This window comes from Dasypus novemcinctus, chromosome 9 (genome assembly GCF_030445035.2).
Source record: "Dasypus novemcinctus isolate mDasNov1 chromosome 9, mDasNov1.1.hap2, whole genome shotgun sequence".
Classification (NCBI taxonomy): domain Eukaryota; kingdom Metazoa; phylum Chordata; class Mammalia; order Cingulata; family Dasypodidae; genus Dasypus; species Dasypus novemcinctus.
In genome coordinates, this window is record NC_080681.1 from 54,082,824 (window position 1) to 54,106,178 (window position 23,355).

Below are 23,355 nucleotides of genomic sequence, written 5' to 3' on the forward strand. Positions count from 1 at the left end.
GAGTCCAATGAACTGGACAGCAGGTGTTGTGATTCTGCTGAGGCTCAGGGCCCAGCTGGCACATGGACAGCCCAAAGATTCATGTCTCTCGAACATATACCTACCAACTCTGGCACCAAATATAGGTTCAAATAGTAGGGACAGAAGAGGCCTGTGTAGAGAAGTCACAACTGAGTCCAACTCTGTCACACTCAGGAGCACAAACTTCAAAGTAGGACCCATTGGCAAGACACCAAATTCCAGAACTATCTGCCATGACCATAGGACCTGGGTGTCTCCAGAGCCCTTAGGAGCCCCACTATTTTGGGGTAGTATCTATTTTGGCAGTCTATGTGATCCTGCTGAGACATGAATAAGTGTTACCTCTGCGATGACTTCCCAACTCACATTGAAGTCTCTTAGCCATATTCATTTGTCTTTACCTTCCCCATTTTTATTCAAGATCTTTTCCCAGTTGCATTGGTAGTTGGTGCTTGGTAGTAAACCCTTGGTACCAGAGATACTCATCCCCAGGAGTCATGTTCCACACTGGGGTGAAGGTAATGCATTTATATGCTGAGTTTGGCTTAGAGAGAGGCCATATTTTAGCAATATGGAGTCTCTTATGAGGTAACTCTTAGGCACCCTGCAGCACTAGGCTAAGTTGCAATTTCAAGAGCAAAGGCTCATAAGCATAATCGTCAATATCAAGAGCCCATCAATGGACCATCCTTCTTCACTAGTCATTGCCTGCACTTGGTGGATTGTTGCTGTTCAATTAGAGAATGTGGCAAGCTCCCCAGGATGGGAATTCAATATTCTTTCGGTTATTGTGTGAATCTCCTCCCACTGTGACAATGCCCCATGAACATTTGAACACATTTATATTCCTTGTATGTATGCCCCATTTTAAAGCAGAAGAAACAGAGGCTTAGAGAAGTTAAGTAGCATAGCCAAAGTCAAGGCTAATAAGTAGCTGAGTCATTATTTGAACATCTAGGCTTGCTTTATAGAAAAGCATATTGTTTCCCTCAATCTCATGCTTTAAGAAATAAGATTTTATAGTGGTGCAAAAGAAGAAATAATTTTCAATGACACAGAAAGGGAAAACAATGAAGGATTTTCAGCCTAACAGGATGTGGAGAGAAAAATGGCCTTGTTTAGACTTGTAACCATGGCACCCAATTTGCTGGCTTTGTCCAAGGCCTCAGGAAACAAGTACAGATCGTTCCTTCACCAGTAGCAGTTGTACCAATACAAGGAAGAGACACTGGAAGCATAGATGCCATCAGGCAGGAATCAGTTATTTAACAACATGCCTCCAAGATCAATTTTTCCCCCTTAATGACAAAAAATATTAAGGTTTGTGCTCTCAAAATTCCTTTAAATACAATTTTTATATAAAAACTCACTTTATTTCTAAGAGGATAAATACAATTAATTTTGAAAATCCAATTCTATATAAAGCTGGGACATTTTTATAGGTTAAGTCTTGGACCAGTGTCTGTTTGAAAATGAGAGCAAGAAATGAGAGTGAAACTGAATTATATGTTGAGCTTAGAGGAAAATCTGAAAGCTGAAATGAGTTTATAGGGGAGGTCAGGTATCCTCGCCTCTTCAAGGCATTCATTCTCCTGGTCTTTCTTCTTGAAGGACTGACTCAAATTTGAACCAAGTGTGTTTCAGCCTTCTGAAATAAAAGTGATAAAATTAATAGAAGCTCCTAAAGAAATACGCAGGAGCACTCATGTTTTTCATTATGTAAACCACTTTCAGACCAGAAATAGGAGATATCAAGTCAGTATTCAGATGGAAGATTGAAAAAACTTCGGAAGCTCAGAAAAGTATAATATTGTGTCTGAGCTAATTGTGTAATTAATGAAAGCCATTGATTAAGCTGACACACAAGAGTTGTTTTTCTTTTTAAAAAAATTAATTTAAGAATTTAAAGGGAGTGGAAGAGTACTGTCTCTAAGTTTCTAAATAAGGTAGAGAACAACTGTCCTTATCTGTTACGTACCTGACAGAGAGAGAGCATATCCAGATTTTATAAAATGGAGATAAAGAAAGAGCAGCTAAAGTTTGTGGTTCGTTTGAGAAATAGTGAGCGTCTGATGCCTGTCAAGGTAGCTGAGAGATAAGAACAAATGGAATTGTACTTAAGGGGTTCTGTTGCTTATAGGCTTTTTCGAGTTTGTTTTTTACTGCTGTGTAGCATCTCTTAAATCTTTGTGGAAACTGATAAGTCTCTGAGACTATACTTAAAAAGCCTAGACTTGTCATAGAGAGCCAGCAGGGCTGGAAGGACCGAGAGAAAAGAAAAAGGGTAAAGACAGGTATTTCTTCCCTTAAACTCTGCATCGGCTACTGTAGCCATATAAGCAGCTCTAAAGCAGAAATAAAAGGAACAGAAAAAAGACAGTGTAAGTAACACCTGGATATGAGAAAACAAGAAAGCTAGGCAGCAGTTAAGTGTAGTATATTTCATTTGGAAATACATTCTATAAAAAACAATTATAAAAATAGATGTATTGGTTTAAAAAGCAAATTTCTCTGGCACACAGCAGTGTCGGCAGTGGCATTCTATACTGTGCATCTTTCATACAGGGATTCAGTATGCATGCTTTCTCAGTACTTTTTTTTTTTTTAATCCCACCCCTCCCCACCTCCTGTGGCTTTTTGCTTGCTATCTGCTTTCTGTGTCTATTCACTGTGCCTTCTTCTGTGTCTGTATTTAAAATTTTTATTTATTTATCACACACACACACCCCCGTTGTGGCTTGCTTGCTGTCTGCTCTGTGTCCATTTGCTGCATGTTCTTTTGCGTTTTTTATTGTCTCCCTTTTTGTTGTGTCACCTTGATGAGTTGACTCTCTGCAGTGCTTGCGGGCCGGTCGTTCTCTGCAGCCTGCCCTCACAAGGAGGTCCCAGGATGTGAGCCCAGGGCCTCCCATATGGTAGATGGGAGCCCAATTGATTGAGCCACAGCCGCTTCCCTCTCAGTACCTTTTGTTACGTACTTGGGGTAGTAGATAAACCTGTCTGGCTACTGCAAATTTTTAGACTGCATATTTGTAGCACTATGTCGGTGTCCTGCCTAGATCTTCCAGAATCCTTTTGCAGATTCTCTCTGTCCATCGCCCAGGTTCTGCATCCTCTACTTCCTTGAGAACCTGCCCTGGGCTATTATAATCGCTTCATCCTTAGACACAGAAGCCTGGAAGGGCCTGGGAGTCTCTATATCCCAAGAGTGCCCTATAGCCAATGGCTGACTGGTGCAGAAGTAAGAGAGCGCAGCTCCTTTCCTCAAGGGGGGAAAAACTCTAGTATAACTTACACTTCAGAGATCCCCATGGGATCAGGCTGAGTTTGGGACGTGGCTTGAAATAGCATTCTTGATTGGCTTCTTTATACCCTTCTGTGCCCTTACCTGTGTCCTCCCAGAGATCCCCCTGGAGCACATCCTTAATAAATCACTCCCATGTATATCTTCATCTCAGAGTCTGTTTTAGGGAATCTGGCCTAGGACAACATCTCCTTCTACACATACACGACTCATTAGTTTGAGAATCATCTCAAGCAAAACCTCAAAATATTTATTAAGTATTTAGGTAATGTGTGAATGCATGTATCTTCTTACCATACTTGGCTACTAGGTTATATTAGGATGATTGGAGTATTTTGGCAGGTAAAAAGTTAAATTTCATGCCCAGAAGCTACTGTGGCTATATGAAAGGATAATAAATAAGTGGTCTTGCTGCACAAGCAAAGGATTATTCAATTCTCTTACAAAGTAGATATTTAAAAAGGTTTTCCAATAAAATGGCTTTAAAAAACAAATAGCAATAGATTTGTTTTTCAGATAAATGCAATCTCTTGTTGAAAAATTTTATACACTTACAGATTGCGTAGTCTTTTTCCTTTATCATGGCAATTATGTAAATACATGAAAACGGGATATCATATCTCTTAAACTATATGAAATTTTTTTCTCTAGTGTAATCAACTACTAATGTTAATTCCCACAATTAAACCAATTGCTTTACAGAAAAACAATGTCATGATGTCATCATTTTCATTTTTTTGTAGATAGAAAAACTGCTTCATCAACCTCATCCAGAAGTCACCCATATTCTAGTTGCAGTGAAGATGAATCTGCAGTGGGGAAAGGAGAAGTCCACACGGAAAACAGTTCAGAGGAAAGTGCCAAAAGCTCATCTTCTCGAGAGCTAAGTGAAAATGATGAGCCAGGAAAATCCCACTTTCCAACTGAGGAATCCCTGGGAATTGAAAATGAACACCGAAAAATAATAATGGCAGATGTGGAGACCAAGCCTGTGCCAACAGAGGACAACTTGGAGAATGTTCTTGAAGAAGAGATGGAGAAAGGAACCAAAGTGATTGAGGAAGACATATCTGAGAAATCCAGGGAGCATGTTTCTGATGAAGAAAAGGGAAAGGATAAGAGTAAGCTTTGGGAAGGAAGCACTGCTAAGGCAAAAGGCAGGAAGGCAGGTACTTCTAGGGTGGAGAAAGAAGGTGGTAAGTATGACCATTGAGTTGAACTGCCATTGTCCCTGTGCATGGAAGCTGATTTTGGTCATTGCATTCTGCCAAAGCTTGGGAAGTACTGTTATGGTAATGCCAGAGGGTTTCAAATTTTTTTCCTGTTTCTCTCTTTGTCACACAATCATATATGTATTCTCGGCTTGCTGTTTTTCTTTGACTGCATGTAAAAAATTACTTGATTCTTATGTAGCCTATTTAATATTTTCTGTAAATTCCTTCCTATGGAAATCTGATCTCAAGAATCAAATAAAACACAATACATGTCTGAAGGCAAGGACAATGTGTGGCTTTTTAGAGATTACTTAATATTATAAGTGGTATTATTTGTTCTTAGCTATATATGCATTTACATACTCATAGCAAACATTGATCAATACTAACTATATGCCGAACAATGTTCTAAACACCTGTATTATCTCTTCTAATCCTCACAATAGCCCAATTTCTTTATGAGTTAGGGTGTATTATCATTTCTTTGTACAGATGACTAATCTGTGGCTTGGAGAGTTTGATTAAGTTGTCAAGTATAGAGTTAATAAGGGCAATAGCAGGATTTGAATTCAGGCAGACTAGTTCCATAGTTCCTAAAGATTTCATATTTTACCTGTGCAATTTATATGAAAATATGAAAATTTCATTAAAAAATGCCAAACTTCACTTTGAGATTGCCTCTGAAACTGAATTACTTCCTGATCCATGGGATTCCTGGATATGTAGGATAATTCTATTTGATGTAGGGAAGAGCCAGTGTCAGGACACAGTGGAAGGAAAAGGACATTGGCAGCCTTATACCTTTCTCAAGTGTGGGAGAACAATTAAAGGACAAAAGTTGTATCCTGTGGATGGAGTAGTTGGATCACGCTTGCCCCTCACATCGCCACCCTGTTTCCTGTAACCTGTACCATGGTCTTTTCTCTGCTCCCCTTCATCTGTCTTCTCCTGACAACATGGCAGGCATCCTTCTTGACTCAAGATAAAATCTCATTTTCACATTTTGATATTGCTAAAACTCATCAGGTTTTAAAACTTACAAATACTTTTAATGTATGTTAAATGTTTATTTTAGTCCCCTAAAAGCTATTTTAAACAACTAAAGCCACATCTGAGAATTGAGGACATTGAATGGTTATCTTTCAATTCAACCATTGTTACAAACCTCCTACTATGTGCAAGGCATCATCATGGCTAAGAAATGCGTAAGAATGGGTTCTTTCTATAAAACGTTAAAAGGAAGAACTGTCATAAAATAATGGAACAAAGGTCAGTAGTAATAAATAAAACCAGAGAAGTTACAAAAGACTATCGGGCTACAAAGAAAGAGAAGTCCCATTTGATTGACGATATTTCAAAGTTTTCATGAAGGGCATGTGTGAAGATGTCCTTGAATGTTAGGTAAGATTTTGAAGGTGGGATGCAGGAGGATAAAAACATTCCAGGCAAGTGATATGACTTTGGAATAAGTTATTGAAAATAATTCTGGAACAGGGGTTTGCAAACTACGGTCCACTGCCCAAATCTGGCCCGATGCCTGTTTTTGTATTGCCTATGAGCTAAAAATAGCTTTTATATTTTTAAATAGTTGAAAAGAATTGAAAGAAGGGTAATATTTTGTGATGTGAATTTGAATTTTAGTGTTTTTTAAAAAAAGTTGTATCGTAATACAGGCATGCCCATTTGTTTATATATTGTCAATGCTTGTTTTTCCACTGCAATGAGAATTAAATAATTGTGATAAAGACCCTGTGGTCCACAAAGTCATAAACATTTACTATCAGAATGTGTGTAGTTTGTGAACCCCTACCCTAGAATTATAACACAAAGAGTCCCAATGTTTTCCAAAGGATTTTGACATTTTTGAGTCAAGAATTTTGTTACAGTACATTTGAAACTATTTTATGGAATGATTCAAATCTTTTTAACTTAGATTTTATTGTTAAACTCATACATATAATGTACAGTCTAGAAAATTTGTACAATTTGGCAAACAGCTGCTCAAATAAAGAAGTGTTAAATTTTAGTAGCAACATTTGTTATTATTATTTTTTTTATTTCCACTTTAGAAAATGAGATTGTTTACCTGGATCTGTGTAAGTAAATGTCATTTTGTAAAGTAGGATGCTCATAACACAGGTTGCAATTAGGTGATGGGTAGAAAAGCAGAGACTTGGGGCTATGATCATGTCACCTAGAAAACAGTAGATTTTTTTTCAGGAATAATGAAACTAAAACTCCATTGGTTTATTATTTTTTTTCAAATGATTGAGAAACATGTGTTCTTGACCTTGATAGCATCTATAATTTTAAAACATTTTGTTACTATCCTTTTATTAAAGTAGTTTCAACACTAGATGACAAAGTTATAACCGTTTTTGTTAAACTCTCTTGTATATACCAAATCTTTTTATTAATGTTTATTATTTATTAAAATGAAATGAATGCATGTGAAATAACATTTAGAAATTAGAAAAAAGTATTTTTGAAAAATTATCCCATGTTTATCACATGCACACACAGTCACATTCAAAATTTGATCAGGCTTTTTATTTCTAAACTTAGGGTTTACAAAGTAACACCATATTTTTACAAAATTTTGTATTTTTATTCTTAACATGATAACATAAGCATTTTCACATTATTGTGCAATCTTTATTAACATATTTAATGTCTGTGTGGTGTTTTTCTAGCCTGTGGTTTTCTCATAATTTAACCATTTCTCTATTGTTGGATATTTATACTTTTTATTATTTGCACTGTTATTAATTCCTTAGTGAGTATCTTATTACCTAAGGTAATTTAAAATTTAAGATTATTTTCTTGGGATAAGTTCCAAGATAAGTAATTTCTGGATCAAAGGATATAGATATTTTAAAGTTTCTGATCAACTCCTTTTTCTTAGAAAAGATTGGTTATAAAGTTCAAACATTATAGAACAGGCAAGTAAAAAGCTAATGTCTTCCTTGCCCAACCCCTTCTCTTTTTCTCCAAGAAAATTTTAGATAACAGTTTTTCAAGCATTGTTGTTTATATACACAGATGGAGACATGATACATTTAGTTCAGTAAGTTGTTCTTTTTTTACTTAATACTATATCTTGAATGCCTTTTCATATCAGTACACCCTAATCCTATTGTTTTTTATCTTACGTATTATTTCATAGTATTGCTTTAGCATTTTATACTTGGCAAATTTACTTAAACTGTGATGATGTCTTCTGTGCCAGACCTATTTTCCACAAAAGAACAAAATTTCAAAAAAAATTATGAAAGCCCAGAGGTAGAGAGTATAAGTGCACTGGAAAATAAGACATCAATAGGTAAAACAAGCAAAGACCATGTAAAATATTCAGAATGATGTGGAGGATTGATGCTATCAAAAGTTGAGAATGAGTAGATTATAACAGTTGTTGCTAATATTTTAAAAATGTAAATAGTAGAAACAGGGACATCGAGCAATAAATATGAGAACACTTTAAATAATAGAATAAGAAAGTCATAAATAGCCTGGAAGTTCTTTGGATGAATAAAAATCCCTAAGAAAATTTCAGATAAAATCAACCAGGTCTTAATTGTGTAGATCATTATGTTGATATTGATGCCTATCAACGAGGTTATGACTAATTCCTCCTTCTTAATTGAATAGTTAGCTTTTCAGGGAAAGAGGAATGGAACTACTTATAGGCTGGAAAGGAAGGGTTACTTAGATGGCTGTGCCACAAAATGCAGCTCATGTAAATTAGACCAGAAGTCTGGCAAAGCCAAAAGGTTGAAATATGCATGTGTTTTACTTAAATCCCTGGCAAGAACCTTAGGTTGAAATGAAAGGGAGATTGAGATAATGTGTAAAGGATTGTCATATTTGTAGGATTCTGAATTAATCATTTTTCAACTAGTCTTATAAAAATTATGATTATGTTAAGAATAGATCTATGGTCTAAAAAGTTACATACAATTAATGATGTTTTATAATCTCTAAATTATTACAGCTTAGATGGAATTGCTTATGTTTAAGACTGTAGCTCTGGATAAATGAGCAGATGTGCAGTCATTGCCTTTAAAGCTTTCAGGTTGGTAACATAAAATGATAGCTTCCTTTAAACTATTTTATAATATGTAGATCTGATTTGATTGGACTTTGTACAGTCCTCCAACAAATGTGGTGAACGGATACAAAAGATGTGGTGTATAAAGTGAAGTGGATAGGATAAAATATTATAATTGTTAGCTGCTATGAGATAGTGTCCTTGGAAGTTAATTCAGTATTATAGGGCCAAGTCTTATCTTAATGTTTTTATTTTTCTCTGTTATTTTCAGTTTAAGTTTTAATGCATTGTGACATAATCCTTGCAATGTATTTTAATGGTGGAGCAACTGAGGTACATTAATTTGTGAAAATGATATAATTTAAATATTATGAATATGAATAAAATAACAGGCTATTTTAATGTAAAAGATAATGTACAGTGTATATGAAATTGGGCATTTTATATTTTTATATGTGAGTCAGGAAAAATCATAGTGCTTGGCCAGGTAGCATAAACCTAGACAATGTTATAACTAAAGTATTATAAAATACAATTTTGCCATCATGAAGGCAGGGAAAATGGCCCTGATGAATGAAAGAGAAAATCAGTTATCACAAGTTGAGATCTAAATACAATTTGTGAATGAATTGTGGAAGCACGTAGTTGCTTGTTCCAATAGATTTTTTTCTATCAATAGGTATTTATTGTGCATGACCCTCACAGCCCAGTGTGAACTTAGCAAGGTTCCTGTCTATCTATGTGGTGTTTATGTTCTAGTGGGGAGACAAGCCTAACAGGAAAAATAAACATAAAATGTGCTATGTGGGTGAGTACTAGAAGAAAACCAAAGCACAGTAAGGACTAGAATGGTGGTTTAAGGAAGGAGTGATAATTTGGGGAAGGTCTCTGATGAAGGGACATTTGGGCAGATGCCTGCATGAAGTATAGGGAACAGCAAGAACAAAGGCTGTATCTTGGGGGCATATTGTTGAGTGAAGGATTTGGAAAGTTGTCTGGTGGCATAGGAGGACACAGTGCAGTGGTAGACAATGAAGTTGGACACAGAAATTCGTCAGCCATGGACAATATTTTTTTCTGACAGAGGAAGCCATTGGAAAGATTTGAGCAGAAAAATGAGATGATCTGAAAGTTTTTAAAGGTTATTCCAGTTACTGTATGAGGAATAGACTTTAAGCTTCCTTCAACTGTTATCATTGAACAGCTGTGCTCTTGAGTTTGTAATTAATCCTGGGTTTGGGGGCCATATTTCAATGTCAGAGGTAATATGAGAACACCATTTTGTGTGGGTAGATGATGTTAGTTATGAATTTGTCATGGTGAGTTGTTGAGAAGGTAATTGATTGGCCACACAAAGATGGTCAAAGCACAGGGATGGTTTTCAAGGTGACTGGGAACTTGGAATAAACGTGGGTGTATCTTTACTCTGCTTTTATGGCCTTTTTATGTTCTTAAAATCCAGATGAAAAACTTTTGATGAGTTTCTTTTTTTTTGTCTGGTATTAAATATGGGTCTTTTTATTTTGTTTTGTTTTAAGATAGAATCAGATTGTTTTGTTTCAAAACAAGCAGATGAGAGGAAATGCATTGGTTGTCATTGAGAGCGCAGGACAGGAATGTACAAGATGAAGTGTATGCCAAATTAGTATACTTGTGTTCTGACATTTGAGATCTTGGAAAAAGAGATTGATAATGAGGATTAAGATAAGTATGAAACAGAGTAGACTGTGTTTTTGTTCTTTATGTTTAAACATTTATTTTTAAAATTATATATACCAGTGGTTCTACTTTCTGTTGCCTTTCTCCTGCCCAGCATACTCCATAAAAACCATTTGCTAGAAAATATTTAGTATCAAAAAAATAAACAGACAAAAACAAACAAACATCTAGACCTTCATGATACAGACAATAAAATGGAGTACTTTGATGATCTCCTGGACTTCCCTTCTTAGTCTCCATATTTTCCTTTTTACCTGAGCTGGTCAATAATAACATCTAAAGCCTTGCAAGAAAGAACAGGCAATTTCAGGAGAGCAATACAATGGCTTTGTTCTGCCCCCTTTTTGCATTATTTTCAAGGAGAAAAATGTCCTGGAGGATGTATAAAATTATGAAAAAAAAGAAGAGGAAGAAAAGAACCAAATGAACACAGAGGAAGTTCCAAACAAATCAGAAAGAAGAAATGCTACCTTAGAACTGTGTCCAGCTTATAAAATTACCACCCTCATCTCATCACTCTAATTTTTTTTCTTAAAAATCAAAGTTTATATAAAATAATCTCTGAAACTTTCCAAATTATCCATTTAAACTCTGTAAATAAACAGAGCTTCAAAAATGATCAGAAAATATTTTAAAATTTAGTGAATATTTATGACTAGTGATTCCATTTGCATTTCATTAGTAGCTATTAATAAGCCAACTTTTATATACTACTTGTGATGTTCTGAATTTTAAGATATAGTCATTTGATTTGTTTTCACAAATACATTTAAATTTTTACAGTGAGTTTCTAAATTCCTGCCTTAACAAGCAATATGAGGGCTGTAAATGAACTTTTAATGAAAATGATAATTAGAAAAATCCTGTGAAATCCTAGTTAAATTGGTGACATGAGCTCAGATACTTGATCTTCCCCTCCTCTGTTCTTTCTCTTTGAATGAAGAAGAAAGTATAAACAAAGATTTTTAAAACTTGCTCTTGAATCTAGGAAAGGTACCATTCAGATGTCACAAAGTTCAGGGAATCTGTAACATTAGGGCATATTAGAAAAAAACATAAGGAGGTATCTTAAGTTTATTTCCATGAAAAGGGGGAGTGGCCTCATGAAAATTCAAAAGAGATAATCCTACACCTAATGGACTAGAAGGGAGGGGCCTGGAAGCAGAGTGATCTGTGAGGACAGATGAATGGGCTTTTTGACATCCCTTTAATTGCCCAGGATTCCTTTTTAGCATTGCCAATCATCAGGGAAAGCTTGAGTGGCAACACCAAACAGAAAGTCAATTAAATTAGTAGAGGGAATTTCCCCCGAACTAGTAGAAACAAAGAAGACAAAGAAGGTGGCAGGCCCAAGAGTGAGGGTCAAACCAAGCCTAGAAGCTTTTGCAACCATAGGTTAGCAACACTCTGAGTTAGATTTATGGTAGACGGGATCAAAGCCCTGCCTTCCTTTCCTTTCCTCTTAGGCTTTTTGAATACTGAATTGGAATTGGTAACTACTCCAGCTTAATGTCTATGAGGAAGATCTGCATTCAACTACAGTGTGAGAACATTTAAGAAGTGGCTAACCCCTCTCTTTTGATGGAAAATATAAAATCAATAACTTATTTTATAGAACATTTAAGAAGTGGCTAACCCCTCTCTTTTGATGGAAAATATAAAATCAATAACTTATTTTATATAAACAATATGGAACACATGAAAATATCCTCATGGTAGGGGAAACATAAATTCAAAAGGCAAAATAACATATCTTTTAAAAATATTTTCTATATAAATCAGAAACAAAATCTCAATAGTCTTGTTTTAGCTCTTAAATTCAAGAAACATGAACTCTGTGAAATAATATGAAGAGTGTGATCTCATATGTTAGCATGAATGAGAAAAGAGTTAATTGATAAGCAGGACAAAAGTATAAGGGAATCTGATGAGAAATTAAGGAAAGAATATTACAAGACCAAAATGCACAAAGACAATTTTCAAATGCATTAAAGCATTTGCAGAAGACTTAACACAAAAGGAAATTAAATCTATAAATTGGCATACAGATCTGAAAAGCTAACTTAATTACATTGAGCTTGGGGTCCCTATACTTACAAGGAGAGAAGTGATCTATAGGCATGGTATACTGAAAATTTACGTTCATCAGCAACCTTCCAGAAAAAAGTGGAACACTAAAATATAGTAAAAAACATGAAGGAACTTTTCTTTAGGGAAGAATGATTTAAAATCTGAAGAGTACAGAAACTGGGCAGTAGAGCTAAATTTAATTAGAAGAAATTCACATCTTAACAAAGCCAGGTGAAAGGTATAAATGAATAAAAATTTATTCCTATTTCCTAGATCTTCAAAGCATCTAAGATTTTTTAAAAGAAAAAGAAAGAGGTGGTGAGACAGTTGGAAGCTTTCTGTAGACCCCAGAAAAGATAATGTTCTTGAAGCTAATCTATTAATGGGGTGTGGGACCCTTTGGATTGGATTCAGCTGGGGGGTCTTTGATTGGTCTACTTCAGTGAGGCATGGCCCAGTGTGGGTCTTGCTCTTCTTGCTGGAGTCCTTTATAAATAAAGGACTGAAAACAGAGACATACAGGAAAAAGCCTCAGAGACAGAAGAAAAGGTCCTGGGGGCTAGAATCAGAGGAGCACAGAGGCACTGGAATAGGCCCCTGAGAGGCAAGGCCCATGGAGCAGCTCGAAGCTGAAGACATGAGACCCGGAGGCAAGGGGAGAGATGAGCAGACCAGCATTGTGCCCTGCCATGCGCCTGCCTGCCCACAGCTACAACGTGGTGAAACAGCATCTCTTGATAATGCCTTGATTTGGTGATTTTTGTGGCCTCAGAACAGTAAACGTTTAACTTAATAAATACCCATTATAAAAGTCAACCTATTTCTGGTATATTACCTTAGCAGTCCTTAGCAAACTGAAACAGGTGGTTTTCAGATTCTCCTCATTATTAAGTATCAGAAGAAAATGGAGAAATATTTACAGTTTTAAGAGAACTTGAATGGGCTCTAACAATTCTCTAGTAATAATGGCTAATATTTATTTCATGCTTACTATGTGCCAAGTACTTTTCTAATCTAATTATATCTACTAATCTTTTAATCTTCATAGCACTACTGTAATGTAGGTACTACTAACATTATGCCCTTTTTGCAAATGTATAAACTGAGACTCTTAAGAGTTGAGGTAGTTTCCCCAAAGTCACCCAGCTAGCAAGTTTGGATGCAGGATTCAAACTCCACTTTTGTTCTTGGCCATTGTACTTTACCAACTCTCTTGTTTCTGGACAAGAAGTTGTTCAGGGGAAATGCAAAAGTACAACATTCTCAGATACTCCAAGTCTACAAAATCTTACCTCCCTATATGCTTTTTTAGAAAAGAGTATCTGGAAAAACATTCCCTCCATAGGAGGAGTGAATCAAAATAGATAAAAATTAAAGGCAGTAGTAGTGTATGCACTCTGTTTTGGGTGGTGGCAAAGTTTTGGTGACTGTATAGTGGTAAGAGTAGCACAACATTGTGAATGTGATTAATGCCACTGAATTGTATGCTTGGAACTGATTGAGATGAGAAATTATATGTTGCACACATGTTACCACAATTCTTAAAAAAGAGAAACTAAAGAGATGATAAATAAATGCAGTATGTGATATGATCTAATAATAGAAGAAAAAATTCCCCAAAGATCACTACTGGGACAACCAAAGAAAATGGAATATAGACTCTATGACTTATATCAATATGAAATTTCTTAAATGTTGGTAATTGTGCTTAATGTGGTTGTAGAAATGAATATTCCTGTTCTAAGGAAATATACGTGGAAGTATTAAGTGTTCAAGGAGCATGGTGTATGTAATCTTCTCTCTAATGTTTAGAAAAAGATAGCAGATAGAGAGAATGATACAACAAATGTGGTAAAAATGTTAAAAGTTGGCAAATCTTGGTATTTGGTTAGGGGATATGTTGGAGTTGTCTGTATTATTTTTGTGACTTTGCTGTAAGTTTGAAATTATTTCAAAATTAAAAGGTTTTTAAAATTTAAAGGCAGTGGAAAGTTGTGGTATAAAAGGTCTTGCCAAGCAAGTACTGAAGTGGCATTAAATTAATTGTAGAGAAACCAAAGAAACAATGGAAATTTAATGAAATATGTGATCCTGGATAGGATCTAGCAGGGGAGGAAAAAAAGCTCAAAGGGACATTATGGGACAAGTAAAAAAATTGGAATTTAGACTACAAGTTTTAAATAACAGTTAAATTTCTTGAATTTGATATCTGCACTTATGGGCATATCCTTGATCTTAGGAAATATACATGGCAGTATTAAGTGTTCAAGGAGCTTGATGTATACATCCTACACTCAAGCATTCAGGAAATGGATTGATAAATAGCCAACTAGCTAGATGGGTGGATAGATAGAATGATATGGCAAATGTGGTAAATGTTAAAATTGGATCTGGGTATCTGGAGGGTGACTGGATGTCTATTGGAGTTCTCTGTGTGGGCTGTATTGTATTTGTAATTGTTCCACAAGTTTGAACACATTTCAAAATAAAAAACTGAAAAAAAGAAAATTTTGTAAGTATAATAAATGATCTATATAAAATAATGCCAATGATGACCAATTTTTAAAAGAGAAGAAATATAATGTAAAAATATAATTAAAAAATGAGAAACAGGTTCTAAAGTCCTGGATTTGTCATTAAGAAGTGAAAGGAGAGAAGGCAAAAAAAATGAAAGGCAAAAATTGGAATTTCCTCTCACATCATGGAAGGGCATAATTTTTAACATTGATATGAGAGAATTTAGTTCTAGTCTATTTATAATTAACCAGATGTCATCAACAATATATATGACTTTCAAATCCCTAGGGAAAAAAATTAAAACAATATTACCAAAAAAAAAAAAAATCCAATACATGCTGTCCATAAAAGTCCTGCTTAGCCAGGGATATGCTGATAATATGAAAGTAAGGAATGGAAAAAGACATTTAGAAATGTAAGGGGAAAGAAAGCAGGGGATTGTAATATTAATATGAGGCAAAGTAGAAGGCAATGTTAAAACGTTAAGTGAAGAAAAGAAGATCTGTTTCTTTGGATGAGAGTTATATCTAGGGCAAATACAGAAAAGCCTTGAATATTTGTTAGCTATATACCATATCATTGGAATATATAAAGCAAGACTGTTGGGAATGCTGAAAATTTTGAAAAAAGTAACAATAGTTGTGAGTTGCTTGGACATACCTCCATCAATCATTTTCAAAATAGAAAAGGATATGGAAAAACTGATTAATTTAATAGGTTGGTTTATAAAACAATTCTTTTTCTCTCTATGTGCCTTTTTTTCTATAGCATAATGCAATACAACTAGAAATTATTCACAAAATATAATTAACCCTCACTATAAACAAAAAAGGAAATTTAAAAGCAGTATCCTAAAGAATTATTTGCTCTAAGAAAAAAATAACCTCCTAGATGATTAATTGCAAAATTACTGGAACCAATAAATGGTTTTTGTAAGAAGACCAATTTCAAATTATAGTCTCTAACAGCAATCAACCCCATTCAAACAACTAAAAAACAATAAAATATTTAGTAGTAAACAAGGGAGGAATACTTATAGTCATATTTTAAGGGATGTTTAAGAAAGAAAAGCTTATCTATGGGATATATGAGAAAATTATGATAAATACAAAATCATTCCAAGTATTCATATATGACACTAAATATAAAGATGTTGATTTGTTTTTGCCAGATGAAATCTAAATTTAATGTAGAATCTCTCCAAATCCTAAAGATTTTAATTTGGATTTTGAAAAAAAAATTAAGAAAGAACAATATTGAATTATATTAAATACTTTAAGATCTTGGGGGTAAAAGTTATTTATGATAGTATCAAATCTTGGAGACATAAGGAAAATACTGATTTGGATAAAAACAAAAAGCTTTTACAACAGCTTTCAATAAAAAATCTAGCAAAATTAAAGGAAAAATAAAAATCTAGGGATAATTTGCAACACATATATGACAAAGGGTTAATATTCATAATACCTAAAGATTTCTTAAAAACCAATAAGGAAAAGACAAACACCAAATAATAGAAGACTGTACAGTTTACAGCAGAAAATTCACAAAAGGAAAGCTTGCCTACTAATATTGAAAGCTATATCCTTGCAACTACTTTTCAATTACCAAGTTATAGAATATAGGAGCAGTGGTGGAAATTTTGCCATTGTTGGCAAAGATGCAGGGACATAACACCTTTCATCATTACAGGTGAAATTGTTAATTGATAAATTCCTTTTTTTGAAGAGTATTTGTAAAGCATGTATCAAAATCTTCTAAAAAGTTAATTCTCATTGATCCAGAAATTCCAATTCCAAGAACTTTATCCCAAGGGAATGGTCAGAAATTTTACAAAAATGATTGTAAATGGTATTTAAAATAGCTTCATAAATACAAAAGGGTGGAAATAACTCAATATCCAACAATAGACAATTAGTTAACCAAATTTGTGGTTATTGAATAATCTTTTAAACTGAATGATATAGGGACACAGTCACAACATATTACTAAATGAATAAAATGGAAAGCAAAACACTATCTAGAGTAAAACTAGAGTGAAAAAGGAATAATAAGAAATCCATGAAAATATTTACTTGTAATTTTCTCTGAGTGGGGAAACTATGGGTAATTTTTGTTTGCTTCCTTGCACTTTTTAAAAATCGATTTAGAGTTTTAGGCAAGAATTTTGCACTATTTTTATATTTTGGTGAAGTGTTGTATAATTTTTAAAACTTTTGTTTTCACAATTAAAAAGCTAGCATTGCGATACAAGACAATTTTGGTATTTTAAAAAATATTTAGGGAGGAGATGTGGCTCAAGTAGCTGAGTGCCTGCTTCCCACATGGGAGATCCTGGGTTCAGTCCCCAGTGCCTCTTAAAGACAAAAACAAACAAACAAGGGAAGTGGATGTGGCTCAACTGATAGTGTCCGCCTACCACATGGGAGGTCCAGGTTCAAACCCAGGGCCTCCTGACCCATGTGGTGAGCTGGCCCACGCACATTGTGATGTGCGCAACTAGTGATGTGCCAGGCATGGGTGTCCCCTGCATAGGGGAGCCCCATGCACAAGGAGTGCGCCTTGCAAGGAGAGCTGCCCTGCTTGAAAAAAACGCAGCCCACCCAGGAGTGGTGCTGCATACACGGAGAGCTGATGCAGCAACAAAAAGAGACACAGATTCCTGGTGCCACTGAGAATGCAAGCAGACGCAGAAGAACACACAGTGAAAGGACACAAGGGAGCAGAAAATGGAGGCAGGGGTGGAGGGGAAGAGGAGAGAAATAAATCTGTAAAAAACAAACAAACAGAAAACAAATGAAAAAACCAACTCAGGGACCTAATGTGACTCAGCGGTTGAGCACTGGCTTCCCACATATGAGGTTCCAGTTTTATTCCCCAGCCCTGGTACTATAAAAACTATATATATATATAATATATATTTAAAATTGTTCTATATCATTTAAATGGAATAGGTGTTTTCCTAAGAAATTCTCTGTATAAGGCTAATCCATTTTGCTACTAATGCTTTGAGAATTGACAATTTCCTTTGCCTTTAATGATCACCTTTATAGAGAGGTAAAGGAAAGAGTCTTAGATGAAGGGTTTACTAGATAGAGGAAATAAAATGACCCTTTGCTATGGGTGGAAAATAATCAAGGTCAGTCACCTGCAAAATTCTTGCTTTTAAAGTTCAGTTTTAGAAGACTATCTGAAAAAATGATGCCCAAGTGAGGCCTTTTCTGGCCTCATATCTATTAAGTCCTTGATGCTTAGGCCAGGATCCCAATCCTGCTGAATCTGAAACAGTTAACACCTAACTGTACAGGTTCTCTTCTACCTCCTCAGGATCAAACCAGCAGGCATGGGCAAGTGGGGATTACAGTCCTGAGACAGAGGGACCATAAGCTTCACTATCAGTTCTGAGTGAGTTGTAGCTTTCAGATTTGCTAGTACTGTTTTGTTTCTTGGAAAAGTGTTTTGGTTCAATAGTATCTAATTGTTTACTTTTTATTATTGTTATTATTATTAAAGGACCATATTTCATTATAGCCCATGGACTATGAAAAAAATGTAGGTATCTTGTTAGTACTAATGAAACAAAGATTCACATAATTACTACTAAACCAGACTTTCTCCTATCCCACTGCCCTACCGTTCTTGGGATTTCCATTGCCCAATCAGTCAGGTATATTTAAATACAGAGACCTAATAAACTGTTTTTTTTAATTCTCTAATTATAAAAAATGTTAACATTATTGTGGTGGGTATTATATTTATTTTATATGTACTGTATTTATAGAGTTCCTAAAATAAAGGTTGACTTGATAACAAACCCAACTTTACGAGTTGATGTAATCTCTATATATAGTAAAAACTTTCTTATTTGTCCTGGGAAACTGATATAATCAAATTTTTTTAAAAAGAATACATTTCAACTCTATGCTTCTCTTCATTTTCATGTTTTTCCTCTTAAGATTAATATAGCTAAATCATCATTTTTTCCCCCAAAAGCCACATGAGGCAGATCTCTCACTATCTGTTTCCAAACACAGAGGACTCAGTAAGTAACCTTTGCAACTCTCCCTGAGCTCAGCAGATTGCATTCTAATTCTGTGCTTCTTCAAGTATAGTCTTTGGGCTAGCTGCATCAGAAAAAAGGGCACAAATATCTGGATCTTAACATATAACTACTGAATCAGAATCTCTGGGACCTGCATTATGAGAGCCCCTTCCCACATGTGCTTCTGCTGAATAGTAAAATTTGAGAAGTCTATTTGGTTAATGAGCCAATTATGGGTTAGGTGATTTTATTTTGTAAATAAAATAAGGGCCCTGAGTCTTCCTTTACCCCAAATTTCTCCTCTAAAGTTCTACCATCAGTTTTTCAGGGTGAATCATTATCTCTTTAAACAAAGGTAACTGTTGGATAGTGAACATATTCAGCCTATCATCCATTCATACCTTAAGACTAGCTTTATTCTTGGGTTTTTCTTTATAATGGAGTGCTAAGTTGAAGTATCAGTGGGGTTAGGGAAGAAAGGATGAGAGGGCTGTTTGGGAATGTTCTTAACCAGGGAGGCACATCTAGGTACAGTGTTGTTGAAATGAGCTTTGGTTAACTAGGAAGTAGCATGATGGTTGATGATGTGAGTGTATTTAGGGAGATAGTTTGTTAGATGATAGGTAAGAGATATAGAGTGGGAGTTTGCAGAAACTAAAGACAGACTTAATAATTGACTTTATAACTTTGTCTAGAATCGTACCAGATTGGGTGATGATATTCATAATAGAGATTGTTATAAATATCATCATTATCCTAATATTTATTGCTTAGGCACTTGCTAATAAATAGAAGATCAGCATGCTTTACATACTTTACCTCAGTTAAGCCTCCCAATAACCATTGAGTATCTACATCTCTTTGAGAGATAAGTAAACTGAGGCCAAAAAAATTACCCAAGGTGACACAGTTAATATGGGAAATGGGACTTAAACTTAGGTTTCTGTGATTCTGAAGTTCATGTTAATAATCAACTACAGATAACAGGAATGTCTACAATAGCTTTTGCTATAAAATTTATAGGAACTATGTAACAGCTTTCTTGCTTCCGTACACATGGAGTGAGTATTGGGGTCAAATCACTAAAATCTACTAGTGGATGAAATGCTCATAGTATTGTAAGCTCTGGTAGTTTTAGCAATTTAAAAGAGAAATGATGACTTATGTTATAAAAGCCATACCACACATTTCTAGAAAGAAAAATGTGCTAAACTGCTTTTTCAATCATTTCATTGCATGCACATTTGGCAAATCTGTGAGTGGTGCTTTGTTTTTTTTAATGCAAGCATTTCTTTGCATGGAATGTTTATGATTTTCTGTGTATTGTATTTTCTTTTTGAAATCATAGCTTGGGTGTTGTTTAATCTTAGTAGATTTTTAAAACAAGATCACATTTTAATGAGAATGGCTTTTAATTATCCACACTTGCTCAAATGATGTGAAACAGCTTAACAATGCTTTGTGAATTTTTTTTTAATACCTTGTGATATTTTCTATGCTCTCCAATCAGTTGGACAGGTAATAGCTGAAGCCTTGGAACCTGACTACCACTGCCACTCTGATGCCAATCCTGGTGTTAACAGCACAGATAATGTGGGGAAGAATTTGAGGAAGCCAGAGATTGACACAGGTGGAGGTAAGGGCACATCATTACCTAGGAAAGACCTTCAGATATCCTCTATAAAGACAACCCTCTTTCCATCTTTAATCTTCCTGTCTCTGTTCCCTCTTCTAGCACCTTTATTTTCTTTTCAACTAATGATTATGATGGCAGGAGATGGTGAGAGAGGCATTAAAGCTGAGTGGTAAAGCTGACATCAGATATTAATATTATTCTTTAAAAAAACGTTGGTGTCTGGGATATAAAAAAAGAGCTTCATATTAGAAAATACTGGAAATAATAGGAATTTTTAGATCAGTATTATGACATATTACATAGCCTGTCTCCCAATTGACCAGGTAAGGAAATTTGCCTTAAGGAGCCCTTTGGAGACATTGAGAGCCAAGATACATTTCACAGTGATTCATTTTAATGCTCTATTTTTCTAAATTGGAAAAGAACTCATTTCTATTAGAATATGACCTGACCATTGGTGATGAGTATTTCAACTGCAAGAATGCCAATTAGAGTGATTCAACTGGCCATGACACATACATATTTGGTTGACCTTCCTAGGTTTTTAAAATCAGGTTTTTACATATCAATGGATGACTTTTTAAAAAAATGTCCCTATTTGAATGTATATAAATATGTGTTTTCATCATATGAAACCCACTCTAATTTTTAATGTTAATCATTAAGAACTGTGAGGCAAATTAGCCTTCCACAATTTCATGAATATTAGCAAAAGTCAAGAAGCTCTTTGGTCAAAGCTGTAGGACTTTATTATTCACAAGAAAAGGCAGAAGACAGAGTATATGCATTTATGCTGGTTTCCTGAGTACCATTTCCTTCATGGCAATGAGAATAAGGCCAGGTTATACTTGCACATGTACTGAGCTAAGCTGCAAAAGAGGGACCTTAAGTTTAGGGAACCCAAATATTTTATAATGGGCAGTAACCTTACTTGACCTTCCCTCCAGAGGGAGAAATCTTTATTATACTGGATAATAAACAAACCTGTTCTTGGCTCAATCCAAAGGGAGATAAGGCTATTCCTTGAAAAAATAGTGTAGAACAAATGGAGTTGGTGTCTTGTCCCATAAAGCATGCAGAAATGTGAAAGACCCATGCAGAATTGTCTTCTTCCAATAATAGTTTCCACCCAGTTTATTAGTTCTTGGTCTTGAGAGTCGGACAGACCTGGATTCAAATCTGTGTCTTACCACTACTTGGCTCTATGCCTTGGGCAATACTATTACTGGTGCCTCCTATTTATCAAGGTAAACTCATCTTCGTCCCTAGGTTGTTATGAGGGTTATCAGTGCTGTGTCTTAAGTGCTCAGCAGAGTAAGTGTAATGTAGTAGCTGCTCAATAAATGGCATAATATTCAAATTCATTTTAAAGTTATTCAAGATGAGTCTACAGAAATGCCTGGGAGAAAGTATCATATGAGGGTTCCAGCACACTCTTGTTCATGAAAGGGTTAGCAGCACAATAGCATATTGAATTTTCAAAAGCAATGAAAATTCTCCAAATAAATGAAACTTTATTTGAATACTTTTAAAGCAGGAATAAAATAGACACAAATCTCACATGGTTGCATATAGAACTTTTAGTACTCTCTGCACCTTGAAAAACAACTCATTCAACTTGAGGAATTTTAATGTACCTTTCCAAACACTCTGCTGTATAGGCATATTAGCTATTATTGGTCAAAACCGATTCAAGCAAGACAATCTACTATATTGTAAGCAGTGCTAAGCAAGTGTGGAAGGAAGATTTGTTAGGGCTTTCTGCATGCCAGAAACTATGCTACGCATTTTCTGTAAACTATCTCATTTCTAAACACAAGGAGTCTGTGAGTCAAACATTGCTATTCCCATTTTATGGACAAGTTAATGAAGGCTTAGAAAAGTGGCAGACCTGGCATTCTCACCCAGGTCTGTCTGACTTCTAAGTACGGACTCACTCCACTGAACCAAATTTCCCCTATTTGTGAATATTTACTATTTTTTCAAAAGCCCATGAGGTTACCATCAAAAATCACTAAGTGATATTTTCAGACTGATCTTTATTAGAAAGCCTTCAATTATTCCTTCTCCCTTGCTTCATGAATGTCATGTCTGACTTATAGAGTGTATGTTCTTATAACAGCTCTATGGGATATCATTAGAACTTCCTCCTCTAGAATTTAGCTACAGTGTATTATTACATGGTGGCTGGGCAGTTTTATTCCCCTGTTTTTTTAAAATGTTCTTTAATTAACCCATACATTTAGAAGCCATCTTAGCAAAACAGAGGACATTATTTAAAAGTTTTCATAACTGACTTTTTAATATGCTTTCATGCAGGAATTTGAATAGCAGCAAATATACTATTAAGAGACTTGAAACATATTACTATTTCTCATTGTTTCAGTTTTATTTTGTTTTAAATACAGTGATAACCTCTAATGAGATAAATGGACCATATTCTCTCAGGTGAATTGTCTACATGTTCTGTGAGGAACATTTGGGTCTACATTTCTCTTTGGCAACTTCTAAGTATAATTTAGGAAATAACTGCAATGATATTCTGAAGACTATCTATAAAGTCAACTTCAGCCTCATTGATGGGCCTGAAATTTTGATTTTACTCCTGTGAGAGAAGGCATCAAAGGCCACCTTCCAAATAAGTATTTTAAGGCAAATGTAACAACAGCTATTACTGTCGTATCTCAAAGTGATTTATCATGGTAGCTGGCAGGAGATTAAGCGAATGCAATAAAGGATAGCCATGTTTTGTATTAGGAGAGGTAATGGAGTGGTGAGACAGTC

The 23,355-nt window shown here is 35.0% G+C and overlaps 1 protein-coding gene across 2 annotated transcripts in view; it reads left to right on the forward strand.

Annotated features, from left to right (window-relative positions):
* ERICH3 (glutamate rich 3) overlaps window positions 1–23,355 on the forward strand; it is a 146,361-nt gene that overhangs the window by 115,860 nt on the left and 7,146 nt on the right. For both annotated transcript variants that reach the window (XM_071217377.1, XM_023585270.3), the window contains 2 exons: window positions 4,069–4,521; window positions 20,446–20,571. In XM_071217377.1, coding sequence (XP_071073478.1) covers window positions 4,069–4,521; window positions 20,446–20,571 — 579 coding nt within the window. The remainder of the gene's footprint in view (window positions 1–4,068; window positions 4,522–20,445; window positions 20,572–23,355) is intronic.